The following is a 17,279-nucleotide window of genomic DNA, read 5'->3' as shown; positions in this document are numbered from 1 at the left end:
TTTCCCTGGCTTTTCTATTGGTTTTGTGAGGATGGCCTGACCTGACTTGGCAGTTAGGTTCATGTCAAAAGTACTTGAAAGAGAATACTGGCACAAAAAAAGACTCTGTGTTTCTGGTGTCCTTGAGAGCCAAGTGAGCCAAACAACGACTTAAAAAACAACTGGCCCAAAAATTCAGTGGACAGTTTGTGCAGTTTCTCCTTGTCTCACGTTGCTCACTCTTGCAAGGAAAATGGGCCTGCACAGAAAGTAAAACGCTTCTGGTGTCTCCTGTGGCATTGCTATGGAGCAGAAATGATGTTCGTGAAGTAACTTCAGAGTAAATGCCACCTTCACCTATGAACAAACTCTCATGTCTACAGCCATGTCATGATACGGCGTGCAGAACTGGCCACCATGCATCGTAAAACACTTTGGCATTTTTGCCGAGATCCTACTTGGAACTGATTTGATTATCTTTCCAGTTAGCAAAGCTCCACATGTTTTTTCTTGTGTGTTTCTTCACATCTTAGGTACCAAACTTTTCTTCTTGTTACTTCTCTCACCCTTTCCTTTCCTTGCTTTTTGTGGGTGGGTGTCAGGGGGGAATGATCCAAGAAAAGGAGCAGCACGTTTCCAGTTCCATATACTACTGGCAGACCTTTAATACCTATCACTGGGAAAAGAAAAAAAAAAAGTTTATTTGCTTTGTTTTGTAGACAGGATCTCATTTTTCTGCCTCTGGTGAAGAGGCCGAATGATTCTTGGGAGGGAGGGAAGGCGGGTGGCCCAAGTCACCGGCCTGCATGGAGGCCACTACATCCCTTCGCCTTGAGGTGAGGTGTCAACGTGTGTGTGCGGTACAAAAATGCATTAGTAATCTAAAAAGGGGGGGGAAAAGGGAAAAAAAGGGGGAAAAAAGGGGAGAAAAAAAAAGGTGGGGGGAAAGCCCCTGCCCGCTCCGTCCCCCTGAGGTGGCGGCGCTCCCCATTGGCCGGCGGCAGCTGTCAATCATCGGCGGGGTAAAACCCGCCCTCGGGGTGACGTCACGGGCGGAGTGGCCGTTGGGGGGGAGGGGCGGTGCTTGCCCTGAGGGGGGAGGGGAGGGGGTTTCCCCCCGGGGGGGGGGGGGGGGGGGCGGGCAGGGTTTTGGGGTAGAAGAGGGCCAAAAATGGTGGGGTGGGGGGGGAGGAGCCGGGGGGGGAGCCCCGCGGTGCCCCTGGCGGCCTGGGGCCCGGCCCGGCTCGCCTCAGCGCTGCGGTCGCCATGGCAACGGGGGGAGGGGCGCAGGTAGCCCGGGGCAGCAGCGACGGCCCCGCACGGCCCGAGGGGGGGTCCCTGGGGGGGTCCCTCGGTGAAGGGGGGCGAGGGGCCGCGAGGGAACGGGGTGGTGGCACCCGGGGTGCCCCGTGAGGGCGCTGAGGTTGGTGTCCGGCAGCCCAGCTGACAGGGCTCCCTCCTGCACCCCTACCTGAGCCCACCGACGGCACAAACCGACAAAGTCAGCTTTTCAATAAACTTTCCTGTGACGGTTCGTTGCTGAACACGAAGCGTAGACGGTCTCGTCTTGTAGAGGAAATAACCTCTTCTCTTCACTCCACATCCTGAAAACACCGGGAGCATTTGCCCAGACATCTCCTATAGCTGTAATTTGCTTTTCGGACAGGTACCGCACACCCTGGGCACGCCTGGTGTCACGGGGGGGCAGATAACCAGGCTGGAAGAAGGGTGAAACCGCTTAAGCCACGCAGATGCACGCCTCTTCGCCGTTTTCGGACTCCCCTGGCTCACGTGGGCATAAATACGTGGAGAAATGCATGAAACGCATGCTTCTGGGTGCGCACCAATAGTACACATACGTCAAAAAACTTTTTAATAGCAAGACAAGCAGCAGCATCTGAAAAGCACATAAGCTTAATTGATTCCAGACACAACCGGCCTGGATTTTGTTTCCTCTTATTCCAACTTTCTGACCTTGTAAAAATTATCTTGATTGTGTTATACTAAAACAAGGCCGTGATCTTGCAAAAACTACCACGCGTGTTACTGCTGAGCGGTATTGAGTAAAGCGCGGTGGATGGAACAAATGTTGACAGCGTTAGGCCCCGAGTCCGTTTGTTTGTTTTCCTTTGCTTATATCTAATCACGGTGAAGCAATAGTCCGACTTCTGCTAAAAGCTGGATCTGGGTTTTCGGTTTTAAAGAGGCAAAAAATGTGCAGCAGAACTGATGATTTGAGGTGAAGGATAGGTTTAACGTTCTTGCAGTATTTTAAGCTACTGGAATTTTTTGACATTTAGACTTGGAGATACAACAAAAAAGAAGATTTTAAAAAAATGTTTATTGCCTATAATTTTTTCAGAGCTTTTTTTTTTTTTTCCTTGTGTAGTTAAGATCTGTGTTTTTCAAAAGATTATTTCTAGGGATTGGTATGAAAGTTTGAGGACTCACTGGCTTTGATAATAACTCTTACGATGACATTGTGCCTTTGTATAAATATATACATTAAAAAAAAAAAAAAGCCTAGGACAGTATAAAGTGTTTGATGTGCTGCTGTCTTTGGCACAGGAGAACTTCTGAGTATAATTGTATTTTCTGCCTGACAAAAATCCGAGGCCCACCTACACTGATCCTTTTATTGCGATACCTGCTGCTGCTCCCTGTATTAGGGAATCTGCAGCTTACTAGCCTCAAATCTCTGTGAAGACTTGCGACAAAACAAACAGAAAACAAAACAAAACATTAACTACAAAAAAAAAAAAATCCAGTATTTGGACGGAGCATGTGATTCCTGTCTTTATTTCTCTGGAAGTTCTCCTTTTATTCTTTTTCAGGATCAAGAATAAACTACGTATTTGTGTCTTTGTCGGAAAGGCTCCCGTGGGGCAATCCTCCTAAGCACTGGGATTGCCTGTTTGGCAGCAAGGAGGCTTATAAAAAGCAACTCCAGGTGGAAGTGGGCCTTTTCCTGCTCCTCCCTCCACACTGCTGCAATTCCCTGTCGTCGAGGCCCTGAGAACAGCCTGCCTTTGAGACTGAGCTTCAAGTGCAAGAAAGCGGTGGCCGCTCGACCGAGATGCAATACCTACCCTTATTTACGTTGAATCATGGACATGTAAATGTTGCAGGGAAGTTTCTTGTACAAAATGTAGCACATCTGCTGATGGTGACCATACAGCCAGAAATGTTACTTTAAGGATTAAGCCTATCTCTAAAGAAAACAAGTAGCTTTTATGCACCGTTACACTTGGTTTCTAAGAAGTTGGCATGAGTAAGGATGCCATTGTGTTTGAGCTTTTTAGCTCCTTTATAAACATTTCTTATTGTCTTATGGACTGAAGGATGGAAATTGTAGATCATTTATTAAATAGAAAAAAAAAACCACTGACTGCACGTGCAGTCTTCTGACTGAAAAGTCACGTGGGCAACCTACTACACCAAAGATTAAACAGTGAATATTAGTGCTAAGGCTTTATATTAGTGCTAATGCTGTACCTCTTGCCTTCCAGCCACTGCTTTACATCTTCTTTTCTCTTAAGTTGTAGAAGAGCAAGTGAAATCCTGCCTTCTTAGAAGCGGCGGTATAATCTGTGTGCTCAGTGCTAAAAATACGGCATGTTCTGGCTTGCATTTTTTCAGAGAAAACAATTGGTCCGTTGCTTAAAAGTTGTGCCATTCGGCGCAGCGATACTTACTGTGTGGCCTACTAAGTGTGACCTGTGGCATTACGGACGCAACGCACATCTCCTCCCTCTTCTGCAACCGCAGGATGAAGACACGAGGCCTTATTGCCTTAACTGAAATAAGCAAGTTCATCTGCTGAGAATGTACGAGTAATATAATGATTGTGCAAGGTACCGGTAATACACAAAGTATAAATAAACTTATGCATAGAGCAGATGAATTTCTGGCGGGTTTCCAGTGGAGTTCTCTCAGCGCTGCAGAGCTGAGGTATTTCTCTCTAAGCATAGGACAAATTTTAGATGCAAGACAGAAAGATTAAAGACGCAGAGTGGAGGGATACAAAATGAGACGTTAGATGGTGGTGGTGCTTTTAACAGCGACCCGTGACTCTAGATTTATCTCTCTGTGATTGGCACTTACCGCTGCTGAACACCTCTACTTTCAAATAATGTCAGCAAGAATGACAAGTGCACAGCATCTCATGGCATCGGATACAACATTTCTCCTATGAACTGTGCAGCTGGAGTGAGGCGTTCCTTTATCTGTGAGCTGGTATTATCAGAGTATACTTTATTAAATTCAATTTTAAATGTAATGTTTGTAAAATGCAATTTAACAGTGTATTGTTTTAAGTACCTTGATGATCAAACTCTACTTAGCCAGGTGGTTGTTTCTTTTCTTGCAATGAAGTGCTGAGCAAGGGACATGCATTTGGCTGGATCGTATAAACTATGAAGATTGTACAAGTAAGTTTACATCCTTATATGTTTGCTGAATCTATCTCACACTCTTTGACCATCCCAGTACCCACCATACTTGATGCAGGCTGCAGTGTGTGTGTGTTATCCTTGTCCTCCCCGTGATGCTGTTTCCATACAGTACTGCTTCATATTCAGGGCTCGGGCCCTTCTCCTCGAGCGCTCAGTGCCAATGAAATGAAGATCACAGCCGACAACTTTGCTACTCTGTTGCAGCAGAAGTCTATGATAAATGTTAAACGTAACTGTATATGAAACAGTTTTCTCAGGGATGGGTCTGAGGTGAAAACAACAATTTCTTTTGTCTCCTCTACATGAATGTGTGGTGGTTTTATGTATGTCCTGATAGCCTTCTGAAGCAAAACTCTCCATGCACACCCTTCCTGAGAGGGAGGGAGACAGAAGAGATGTCACCGATTGCTCTGCGGTAACGCACTGAGATACTACTGTGATAAATGCAGTGTAGGAAAACACAAAGGATAGTATGGATTGCTGTAATGCAGAGCATGTTTATGAAATGTATAAATTACACCAAACCGGGGCGGACGGTGACTGCTGCGGATGATCAGTTCAGAAATCGAAATGACCTTAACAAACGGAAAAGTGAAATTCGATTAAAACAATCACCAATTTCTTGGAGAAAACTAGTTAGGTGGTTGTATGGGGTGCGTAGAGAATCGCTAGCAAAATAGCAACAGGCAACGCAATGCTTTTGCAAAATACAATGCTCTCTTAGGATTTATCAATAGGTGGCATATGTAAGTCATAGAGTAAGAGGTAAAGATGACTCCACTAAGTGCTGGTGAGGCCTCAGCTGTACTATTGCATTATGTTTCGTGCTCTCTGCTGAAAAATAAAGTTCAGGATAGCGCAAGAAAAAAAAAAAGAGATGTAGAATATAAAAGGATGTGTAGAAAGAAGTATACTGAGTCTGAAGAGGAAGTTCGAGAGTGATTTGGATAAGTTTCCACTATGTGCAAAAGGCAAGAGGTTTTTGAGTGCTGAGGGAGAGGTGGGTAAGAGGGAGATGTTTCCGACTGGCTGTTAGGAGGGTGGGAGGATGCTTTAGGTTGGGCGTTAGGAGGGGGGGGGAGATGCAAGAGTCACTTTTAGGTTGTGGTAGTGAAATACCAGAACCAGCCCCTTAGAAAGTTAGGGGATCTGCTTCCTCGGGGGCTTCTAAGAACAGGTTAGACAAACATCTCACGGGGGTTGCCTGGGACTCCTTCACCCCGTCTCTCTGTGGCCAGGCGGCACCAGACGCTCTCTTCAGAGCCCTCTTGCCAGAGGTTTACTGAGCAGCGAGGGGACTGGACGCGAGTTTAACGAGGAAGCAGTTTCATCTTATTAGGTGATCCTCTTTCGGGGTAGAAAAAGAATCAGAGAAGAACACACCTAGCTGACCTGGATGGGCAAATGAATTTTTTTTTTCATTGTTTCCAAAAAATAGATGGGAAAGTTACAAAACTTAACACATTCCTCTCTGCATTTTTAGTGTAAGAATTTCAAGAAACAATTTAAAACAGCTTTTTCGCAGTGAACCTCAGTAGCAAAAATAACTAGTTTATTTTTCAAGGATATCGTAAATGCCTGTTTGGCTGTGTTTTTTCAAATTGCCTCCCATTTTAAATAAGTGACCACTGCTTGTGTAGGTATTTCTGACTGTACCCTAGAATTTGGCACCTGGGTGCTTCCTGAACGTTTAAAAGCCGGGAAAATAATAGCGACAAGTCGCTCCTGCTCTCCAACCCGTAGAAAGCACGAGTCATTCGGTACCTTGTCTGAAAAAAATCGTTCTCGAAGGAAAGCTGACGGGAAACGCGAAAGTCAACCTCTCACTTCCTTGGCAGGTGAACTCTGCGACTGCCGCGGCGTTTCCCACACTCACCAGCTCCCTCCCTCCCCCGGGCTGGGCGTGAGGAAGTTCCAACGAAACGTAGCTGCTGCGGAAAGTCCTGCTCACGGAGAGGAGACGTGATCTCTCGGCTCGTCAGATCCAATTTTACAGGCGGCTCTGAGTCAGGGTGGAGCCCTCGAGCTGAACTTTGCGCTGAAGAAGGAAGTGATGTTGGTGGCAGCTTGTGTGGCTCAGCAGAGGAGTTGCCGTATTTTTATGTCAGCTGATGCTTGCGCCGGGGTGTGTGACTTCATTCTGAGATATGATGTGTTCCATTTATTAAGGACAAAGGTCAGAAGCCGGCGGCACCGTGATAGCAGCCGTGGCTCTCCATATAAGATGGGGCATGTTCCACCGGGCGGGCAGGGATGGGGACGGGAGCCTTCAGCGCTGCTTCTGCGCGCCGAAAGCGGGGCTGGCGGCAAAACTGCCACTCACGTCACGGCCCGAGAGCACATGTCCTCGCAGGTGTTGTGGGGCAGGTCAGCTCCCCACGGTTGTTCCGTTCCTGTAAGAACTCTCTGTCCTTGCCCCTCTAACCGAGCGTCTCGTCTCCAGGGGTGCTCGGAACCGGAGGGCTGCGGTGGGCGGTTGGGCACCGACTCATTAAACCTCAGAATTCAGAGGAAAAGGTGAGAAACCTTGCTTCTTACCGAGCCAAGCGGGGAGCCTATTTGAGAAGGAGAGCAAGGTTTTTATTGCCCTTGCGGCCCAGCCCTTGCGTCCTCTTGCTGTCCTCAGCAAGTGGCAGCGCCTGGGCGGCGTTTCAGAGACCTGCGGGCTCAGGGCACATCCGCGACCCCCCCTTCATGGCCCTGGGTTGCCCACTTCAGTTAGCCATGGGAGAGCCACCTCTTGTCCCTGTTCCCATACCATTAGGACCTCCAAAAGCTTCCCCAGCACGGAAGGAGCGTTACTCGCTGTTGCTGGACTCCCCCCAGGGGGCTTTGTCCCCCCAGGCGAGCGGCGTGTGGGGGCCAAGTGCCAGAGCTCGCTGCCCCTCTGCCCCCCCGCCTCAGCCCCGCAGCCCAGGCGTTCCCTGCCGTGGCTGCGGCCGCTTGGGCCGGTTCCAGCCTGCGTCGGTCGCTCCCGCTGGCGTGACTTTCGAAAAGAAAAAAAATAAATAAATAAAACCCGTCTACCCTGCCTTGCCCTCTGCTCCCTTAGCTTGCTGGTGCCACAGGGTGGCTCCTTGTAGCACTTGTATTTCTGACGCGCCTGGCTTTGTAGCCGAAATGGTTAGCGCTGCTTGTTCTGCTGCTGCCTGATGCTAACCCAAGTCCGTGTGCTTTCAGTATTTCAGCGTGCGGTAAGGTGGTGAGCAATTTCTTCTAAAGAAAGGGATATTGTTTTCCTCCAGCGTACGGCACATCATTATCATCTGTGCCCTTTGGGCCACTTAGCCCTCTCAGTCTCGTGTGCTTCCACTGCTGCCTGATTTCTGAGAAGCTTTGAGTAAAACTTTCAGTTGTGAAAGAAAAAGAAACCATTTGTCTTTCTTACTTCTTCCCCATTTGGCTGAAATAATGTCCGGAGAGGAATAAAACGTGAGTGTGTTTTGGGGTCGTGCGATTTAGGAGCCACTTCCCGCCAATCACGGGACAAAACATAAAGCCTCAGATTGTTTGCGGCGGTGGAATGGCATCCCAAATGCCGCCCCTCAAGTGCCTGAAGGGCAGCGACTCTGCCACACGGGTCTTCTGCATCGGGAGCTTTGGCTCCTGGTGCAGCTTCACGTCTCTCCTGGCACAACCAGAAAAAAAAAAAAAAAAAAAAGTAAAAAGAAAAATAAAGATGAGAAGCTGCTGAGGAATTTCTGTACAGAAATTCTGCACAGCTGTACAGAATTTCTTTGGGAACTACAAGTTCCTTCACCAAAACCAAGCAGCTTCTGGGGAGAGGTCACCCGGAGGCTGTGGAACAAGCACGTGCACTTTCTGTGGGACCTGATGAGGTCTGGACCACCGCAGTGCTGAGCGGCGAGGAGGCAGGCGTACTTGGCCGAGCTTTTTCGCAGGCAGGGTTGCTCTGAGCTCACTGTCTACAGTCCTCAAAGAGGCGAAACTCCCAGACTGTGTTGTCAGAAATGAGGCATACACTGCTGGGGCCCCGGAGGTCTAACTGCGCGCAGCTTGGCGGGGGACTCAGCGCCGCAGGATGTCATTCGGCCTTCTCCCGAAGCGGCAGTGTCTAGATCTTGAGAACACATTTCACCGTACCTGCCTTTTAAAAGAAATGCTGGTTCTTCGAAGTCTGCCGAATAAATAACCTTCCTTTGTGTTTTCATGTGATGCTAAATCATTTGCATTTTGTAATAGTGATGTTTTAAAACAGATGTAAATTCTGCCCCCTAATCTCCGTGCCTTACTTCTTACAGTGTACATTAACTTATCTCTGCGTAATTATGCCCGCCTTACAGAGTGACTGGCTCAGCTTTGTACAAACTATCCCCACCTTGAAACTTTACCTAGTCAGGTAAAGTGTAGCAATGCATTTGGGTTCTGTTGGTACACATGCCCTTGCTCTGCAACTGCTGTTGAAATTCTCAGCCATTCATGCAAATTCCTCCTAATCTGCTAGCCAAATGGCTGCCTGCATCATATGGATTGCTTGGCTCCAGCAGCGTACGGAGGGTTGGGCGACTACAAGGGAATTTTCCTCCCTGTCATCTCTTGGATATTTTAATAAGCTGTTACCAATAAAGGTAATCACGAAGACTTCCACCTCGCTGTTTCTTCACTCTCCTATCCAGCTGCGAAGCGCCTGTCGATAACTCGGGGCGTTACGACTTTCTCTTTGGGGACTGGCAGGCGAACGAGTTAAAGTTTCAAAACGCTTTCCTCCATAGCAGCTGCGCAATGATGTATTTCGTCTAGGTCATGTACTACCGTGGAGTACTTGTGTACGTTAACACAGGCCTCGTAAGGACCACGTCCCGCCTGTGAGCATTGAAACACGAGCGGTACTTTTCCTAGCTCCCTATTTCCCACTGCTAATGCGGAGCTGGAGAGCTGCCGTAATTCTCCCCCGCTTTGTGAAAGCGCCACTCGGGGATTCTGTTTCTTCTAGCACTGGAAAGTGTTTGGGAATTCCCTTCGACTCTGCATCACCTGAGCAGTAAGCCAGCTGGTTTCACAGGCCACGGCCGAAGGAGGTACGGTTTATGGGACCTGAGCTTCTGTGCCAGTGGAGAGAGGCACTCAGGAGAGAGTCGGGCGCTCTCTTTTTTCTTGGAATGCAATATTTGACTAAGTCCCTATGCGTGTCCCCCTCATTGCTGGCGACGTTACACGCTTTTCAGAGAGACGCTGCGTTTCTTTGCTTGCCCGGTCCCGTCACCGCGGTGTTCTTGAAGCATTTTTTATGCTCGGAAGCTTTGCAATCTGATTTCTGCTCAACAAGAAACTGAAACAAGTTTCTAGGGGGAGCAGTGAGGCTGCTGGCAGTTGGTCTCAGAATGAGTTTCTCTGGCCCCTAAATCTTGGAGAACTTAAATCTTTGAAAGCAAGGGGCGCTCCAGGTGAGTTTGTGCCGTGCTGAGGTGCTGGGGTGCTGGAGTAGGGATGCAGCCAGGTGATGCGTGCAGAAAACCAGACTTCCAGGTAAGTCAGTATTTCTAGGCTGTTTACTCCCTGGTCTGTCAACAACTGCAAGAGAAAACTGAAACTGATGACACTTGGTAAGTTGGGAGGATACCTCGGCGGGCTTGTTTTCACATGGTGGAGAAATGCATGTTAAAAATAGCATGATCGTAAACCCAGCAACTTTGGTGAAGGCATACTTGGGGCATATGCTGCTTTAAAGTTGGCGGGGTTTTTTTTAGACGCTATTTCCACTTGCTATTTTTAACTTTATGGAAGACCACTACGAAGAAGAGGGAACGCGCTGTGCTCACGGCTCCTGGGCGAGTATTTTGGTCGGAGGTGTGGGACAGCCCCCAGGAGGCCGGGGCAACCACAGCCTGAGCCTTGTTGGCCTGCTCCCCCGAGGAGCAGGCCCGGATATGGGCACTGCGTTCCTCAGGGTGGCCACGGCCCTGCTTTGGTGGCCGCCTGGGGCAGCGGGGCGAAGACGAGACGCGAGCGGGGCTTTCGGCGTTGCGTTGGCCAACGCGCTGGGAGAGGCGATGGGAACCAGCAAGGTGCTGCATGGGAACCCCACAACGGTGCCACCTCCGCTGCTCCGACTCTGTCCCGTAGCACGAGCAGAGTCCCCGAAAAGGCGCTGCGGGCGCAGGGCGAGGAGGGGACACCGCTCACCCCCTTTTTGGTGGGATGCGAGGCCATGCGGCCCGGGGCGAGGCGCGGCCTCAAATGGCCGCTGCGGCCCGGCCAAAGTCCATCCGGGACGGCCCCACCGGGGGGGCCGGGACCCCTCAGAGCTTTTCCTCCTCAAGTTTGAAGCCGCCCCCCCCTGCAGCCACGCCGAGAGCGCCCCTTTGGACGGGAGGGGACCGGGCTGTGCCCCCCCAAATAACCCCTCCACCCCCGGGCCGGGGCACACGGGGGCGGGCCGGGGGCGGCCCCGGGGCATTTGCATGGGGTCGCCGCCGCTCCCCTCGACCCCGACCCCGACCCCAAGCCCGGGGGCTCCGCAGCCCCCCCCGCTCCTCGTGGGACCCCAACAGGCCGCGGGGGGGGGGGTGACCCCGTGCCCTTCCCCCCCCGCCGCGCGTTTTGCTGCTGCTTCTTCTTTTTTTATTATTTTTTTCTTTCTTTTTTTCCCCTTTTTTTTTTTCCCTTTTTTTTTTTCCTTTTTTTTTCCCCTTTTTTTTGCCCCCCCCCCCTCCCCGCATAAATTATGCCGGGCGGGGCGGTGACGTCGCGGCGGGGCGGGGCGCGCGGCCGCGCTCGCCCCCGGGGAGGGGGCGGTGTCGGGGGCGCGCCTTGTGGCGGCGGAGGGAGGGGAAGAGGAGGAGGAGGAGGAGGGAGAAGGGAGAGGGAGGGGGCGGCAGCCGCGGCAGCCGCCTGGCTGGCTGGTGTCTCGCTCGGCTCGGCTCCTGCGGGCGCGCTCGGGAACTATCGGATTAAACTTGAATCGAGTGAAATTACACAAAGGAGCGAAGCGGAGCCGGGACCCGGCGGAGAGCCCGAAACTGCCCGAGCCCCGCGCTGACCCTTCCTCTCCCTCCCCTCCCTTCCACCCCTCCTCTCGCCCGCCCGCCCCGGCCAGGGATCTCCCCCCCCCCCCCCCCCTCCTTCTCCTCTCCTCTCCTCCCCTCTTAGCCCAGCCCCGGGCCGAGCGAGCAACTCCGTGTGCGTGTGCGAGCCCCCCCCGGCCAGCGGCACCAACTCCGGAGCGTGTCCCCTCCTCCTCCCCGGCCCCTCGGCGGAGGGCAGCGAGGGAGCGAGCGGGGGACACCGGCCCCCGACGGCCCCGCACCGGCCCGGTGAGTGACCGGGGAGGCAGGTCCCCGGCGGGGCTAAGGCTGGGGGGGGGGGTGGTGGTGTTGGGGGGGGGGTTGTGCGAGGGGAGTAGGGGGCGTTTTGGGGAGTAGGGGGCGTTTTGGGGAATAGGGGGCGTTTTGGGGAAAGGGGGCGTTTGGGGGAGGGGGGTCCCGGGGGGGTGTGGGGGGGTTCGGGGTGCGTGTGGGGGATGCTGCGCCCCGTGGCGGCTCGGTGCGAGGCGGGGGGGCCGCGCTCAGCGGGGCACTTCCCCGGGTGTAAATGGCTTTTTGTTGTGCTGCGGCCGGCCGGCCGCCCGCCTGCCTCGGGGGAGGGGAGGGCACCGGGGAGCCGGAGCGGCGGCGCCCCTTCCCCTTCCCCTCCCCGCCTTCCCTCCCCCCCCCGCTCCTTTCCTTCCCCCCCACACACACTCCGGTCCTCTCGGCAAGTTTGGAGGGCGGCTGAAAATCCGGGAAAAGTTGAGCGAAACTGGGCGGCGGGGCCGAGGGAGCGCTCTCCCTCCCTCCCCCCCCCCCCCCCCCTCCGCCTCCGTCCCCGGGGCTGACCACGCTGCCGGGGCTGCCGAGCACAACAAGCGCTAACAAAGTGAGGGCGCTTCCCGGCCCGGCTCGGCTCGGCACGGCCCCGCCCGGCAGCACCGCGCTCCCGGCCGGCACATGGGGGCCGGGGCACCCCCAGGAAGGCGGGCGGGGAGGAGGAGGAGGAGGAGGAGGAGGAAGGAGCACGCGGTGCCGCTCCGGTGTGCGCGATTGTCCTGCCCCGGCGGCGGCGGGAGGGTGGCACCGGGAGGGGGCGGCGAGGGCCGGGGAAAGAAAGGAGGGAGGGGACGGCGAGGGACCGGAGCCAGCCGGGGCGCTGCTGCTGCTGCTGCCGCCGCTGCTGGGGGCGGCCGCATAATGGGGGCGAGCCCCGGAGGGTCACGCACATGGGGTCGGGGCGCATCTCATCCCCCCCCCCCCCCCCCCCCTTCCCTTCCCCCGGTTCTTTTCTCCCTTCTCTTTCCCTACCGCACGGGGAGCGGAAAAGGTGGTGCGAGGCCAGGCCGGGGGTGGCGGCTGCGTGTGTGTGTGTGTGTGCGTGTGCAAGGGGGGGGGGATCGGTGTGTGTTGGTGTGCGTGTGTGTGAGAGAGAGAGAGAAGCGCGGGGGGGGCGCGCACACAGCGCCCTGCCGCCGCCCCGCCGGGAGCCGCTGGAAGTGGGAAGCGGACGGGGCGTGCGGCCGGGTGTCCGTCCGTCCTGGCCGTGTGTCTGTCTGTCTGTGTGTGTACGGGGGGGGGGGGGATGGAGGAGGGGGGCAGGGTTGTTAGCGAGTCTCAGGGAGAAGGAGCTGCAGGCGAGGAGCAGCCATCATTACATCGCGGGCATCCAGCCCGGTAGCGGCACCGAAGGGGGGACACGCTCCCACGCTGCGGGGGGACCCCCCCGAGCCGCCCCCCCGCCTCCTTTCCTCCTCCTTTTTTCTTTTTTTTTTTTTATTTATTCTTCTTCTTATTTTTTCCCCTATTATATATTTTTATAGGGGGGGCGCAGCGCTGGGAAAGGGGCGGCTTCGGGGCAGGGGCTGGGAATCGGAGCTGGGTTTCCTCCGCTCACTTCTCCACACCGCCCGGGTCCAAACTAGTTTTTTTTTAAACAGACAATGGACAAAAGAAAAGTAGCAATGCCCGGGGAGTTCCCTTTGAATTACTGAGGGATCGCTGGATGCACCGCGCAACTCTCCCCCGTACTTGCCCACTTTCCGCCTTTGTTTTCGTTTGGGAAGGTACCGAGCGTGCCTTCCGACTACAGAAAGGGGCGATTTTTGCCTTTGCGAGCAGCTTTCCCACTCCCTCGGATATATTTTTTTTTTGGCTCGGGGAATATCAGAATAACCTCAATGCAATAAGTTTGTTTCTGTGTGTCGATGCGCGCCTCGATTTTTTTTTTTTTTCTTACTTTCATCAAAGCAGATTGCAAGCTGTGTTTATACTAGAAGATGGCTTTCGGGAGAATGTGTTTGCCTTCCCCCCCTTGTGTCCCCCCCCCCCTTTTTTTTTTCTCGTGGTATATGGGACTAGCGGAGACACAAACAAGCAAGTTGAACAAAAAATGTTTCTGTTCATTTCCTCACAGATCATCCATTCTAACGACGGCAAAAAAATCTTAATGACTATGACCTTAGCAGCATGGGTAGCTGATTTATCCCAATTATAAATCCCGTTAGTTTGCGGTAATGTGTGAGTATCAATATATAATTCATATTAAAAAGCATGATCGGGATTTTTTTTTTTTTATAAAAGTTGAAATCCATCGTTTTCCAATGAGTGCTGCATCTGTCGCTTGGAGTGTTTTTGTCTCGCTGTTGCACAACAGAGGCTCTCTAGTCTTTAACCTAAAATGGCAGCTTTAATTTGACTGGGGCCCATTCATTGACAATGATAATAAAAAGGCTGAAAGCTAAATGTAGCTGGATGCTTGGGGCACGTTTGCAGGACTCTGCTCTGCATTGCTCGGCACTGCTAAGGGAGGAACTTCTGAGCTCTCCAGCTTCTGTCCTGAAAGTTTCCAAAGCATTTTTTTTCTTTTTCGTTTGAAAAGAAAGGGGGGGAGGAAAATCACATTGCTCTGCTTAAAACCCACGCTAGACAACGGGGCCACTGACAAACTTAGCAGCGAGGAGATAGTTAGAGGGGAGCTTCTTCCCAGAGCTCTGCCTTCGTAACGGCAGCAGAAAAATTCTCGTAATGCTTTTTAAAACAAGCTGCAGTCCAGGGGAAAATTAACCGTTTGTTTCTGAGGTTTGTAACAGGTGATTAAGACAATTACGTTCTTAACATTTTCCTATCTAGCTACTAAAAGCGGGAGCGCGGTTTGTTTCCTCTTGTTCGGTGTTACAGCTGCTCAGGGTTTCGCAGAGATCCTTCAGATAGTGTGCGATTTTCCTCTAGGATAAAACCACAACTGCTTGGAAAAAGTAATGTTTTTTTCTACCAGGCATCATTCGAAGTTTGAACCAGTTGCACAAAACAAAATTTCCCCTGCTAGAGCACTGGAAAATGTCAGATTTTTCAGGCACAGTCTGTCCTGCTTTTCTGTTAACCTAAACTGCATGTTTTCAGCCTCTTTAAGTTTTTTTTTTTTTTATTAAATAAGAGATACGTAAAAGATCGTTTTGAAAGCTGTACAGCAGACTCTCCTCAGAGCACTAAATGCTTGCGATTGCAAGTTTAACTGAATTGGTGACTTGCTGATACTAATTGGATAATCGTATTTGACCAAATATCTCACTAAATATTTAACAATATAATGATATTTCTGTTATTAGTTGTAAATCCAGGGTAGGTTATTTAAACAATGGAAAAACTTGCTCAGATTTGAAATCTGAAACGATTTTATTGCCTCTTCGGCAATCAAGGGAAGTTTCAATGGTAGCAGAAGATCACACGGTCCTTTTAGGGAAAAAGGTAATTTTTAGGTACGTGGTGTCACAAAAATATCAGTCAAAAATATGGATGTAGCGGGACTATGCTGCCTATTGCAATCCAAACTGTACAGTGGTGGGAGACCAGAGCTGTAACCGCTTTCTTTTGAATTCGGGTGATGTGGAAACCTAAAGGGTTAGGTCAAAGGAGCACTGTAAAGACTTCCCGTTTCATGTCGAGGGGTCGGTCAGCTATATTGCGGCTTTTTTTCAGGGGAGTTATTTGCTGTTTAGCACTGAAAAGCTTTTGATTAACGTCCATGGTATTTCTCATTAGCGCTGAAATAACGCTAGGCCCTGGCAGGACGTGAAGCTCGCTGTCCGCACGCAGAGGTGCCAGGAGCTGCCAGCGAAGTTGCAGAGGGCTCGGCGCTGGGCCCCGGCCACTCGGGCAGGACCTGGCTCAGGCACCCTAAATCTGTGGGGTTTCTCGTCCTAAGAATGTGACGTGGGCTCAGAGCCCTAACAGGAACCCAGGTGCAATTTGTCTGCCAAGGTGGAAGGCCCGAGGTGCAGGCACTCTGCAGGTTTTGCTTAAAATCTCATGTTGGGGCTCCGGGGTTGGCCGTGTCTGTAGCTTCCTAGAGCGTCTGGCTGCTTGCTTTTTGTTTTGTTTTTAGCACATGGTGTGGTCCATAAAGGTTGTTCTGATAGGAGGAGGGGGAAAAAAAGTAACTAGGAAGGATGAGTGTGGAAATAAACACGTGGGTTGCCTTAAATCCTGTGCCTTAGCTCTGTCCCATATTTCCTCTTCATCTTATGTTTATGTTAGTTTCTCAGATGGAAAGCGTTCAGAACCTGCTGGCTGGTGTTTGCTGCTGTGCACCTAGCATTATTCAAATAAATTTACATGGCTAGCAAGGGCACGGACAACTGCCTGACGAGTCGCATGTGTCTGAACACCCCCTTCCCCTGGTTCCCTTAAATCCTGACTTCCAGCCCCTTTTGTATTTGTCTGCTGCAAACAGATCACTAACTGTGCAGATTTGTGGGCTGCTTAACTGATGCCCGTAAGTAACACGAATAATACTTTTATGTTCCCAATCTACATGAGAGAACTGCAAATTTTGGTAAATAATTAAACTGCCTTTTGTACAAATGAGTCTTTTGTGTGTAGGTGAGGCTTTAGATTTCACTTTTCCAACAGGAAAGTTACTGTATTAATTTACTGCATCTATTTAGCCTCGTTGTTGAGACAGACATTAACTTCATTGCTTCCCATCACTTATATTTCCATGAATAACTCGTGTGCACAAATACAAGCTGCGCTGGATTTTGTTGGAAGAAAGTCTCAAGTATTGTCTGTATTTTGGAAACAATAAAAAGGCAAAAGAAAACTAGTACAACTATTATTACTGATTTTTTTTTTTTTTTTACAACTCTTTCAGAGGAAAGAGTAAGGCACGGTATGCAGAAACATCCCACATGGTTATTAGGATTCTGACAAGATATTCAAACCTGATGAAAGAGTTCTCCCTCCTGATTTCTTCCCATCTGTAGAACCTACGTGTAAGTCTCAGTGGCTCCTGTCTTCACCCAGATCAGTGGCCATGGAAATGCCACGTCACAGTTACTTTCCAAGTAAGAATTTCAATGCGTGAAGTTGGAAGACATGATACTAAATAAATAAATAAATAAAAGACTCAGTCTGTGACCTAAAGGACACATTCCAGGAGCCTGAATATGACAACAAAGCTCTTAAGGATATTCTTAAGTATACAAAAGCTGATTAGCTCTTAGCTTCCAACATTGTGACTTTTCAAAGATGTAAACATGCACCTAGGAGAAGCCAAGTCCAACCCGATGATCTTCATGCTGTTGGGTTCTCTTGTTTCACAAAGGCTGCTCGGTTTCTAAACATCCTGGTTATTTTGCAGCTTTTCCACTAAATACATTTTCTTTCCAAAGGAGAAAAAAAAAAAGAGCAGTACTGCTTAATTTAACCAATCTAATTTAAAAGTTAAAATTCAGTAAAAGAGTGCTCGTTACCAGATGAGCTACGTGTTACGATGCCATACAAGTACAGTGACTTTGCAGGCTTATCGGCGTATAGGAGCTAACCAGAGGCCCTTGCTGGTGTGATGTAGGGATCCCTT

General features: G+C 50.9%; 2 protein-coding genes across 5 annotated transcripts in view; both read left to right on the top strand.

Moving 5' to 3' along the window:
- Nucleotides 1-1,203: 1,203 nt before the first annotated feature.
- On the top strand, nt 1,204-11,137 carry LOC310894083 (uncharacterized protein; the record flags this gene model as incomplete). The annotated part of the gene is made up of 2 exons (XM_083823786.1): nt 1,204-3,094; nt 3,619-11,137. Exon 2 carries the CDS (start codon nt 10,172-10,174, stop codon nt 11,135-11,137), a length of 966 nt encoding a protein of 321 aa, XP_083679912.1. The 5' UTR covers nt 1,204-3,094; nt 3,619-10,171.
- An 80-nt stretch (nt 11,138-11,217) lies between these two features.
- Nucleotides 11,218-17,279, top strand: part of CHD7 (chromodomain helicase DNA binding protein 7) — a 128,514-nt gene continuing 122,452 nt past the window's right edge. For 2 of the 4 annotated variants that reach the window (XM_083823898.1, XM_083823899.1), the window contains exons 1-2: nt 11,218-11,707; nt 13,836-13,939. The gene's annotated coding sequence lies outside the window, so the exon portion shown is untranslated. The remainder of the gene's footprint in view (nt 11,708-13,835; nt 13,940-17,279) is intronic. The other 2 variants (XM_083823896.1, XM_083823897.1) reach the window with 2 other exon arrangements.

The sequence above is a fragment of the Anser anser genome, assembly GCF_964211835.1.
Source record: "Anser anser genome assembly, chromosome: 2".
Lineage (NCBI taxonomy): Eukaryota > Metazoa > Chordata > Aves > Anseriformes > Anatidae > Anser > Anser anser.
Note: the sequence above shows the minus strand (reverse complement) of the source record. Positions and strands in the feature narration are given on the sequence as shown.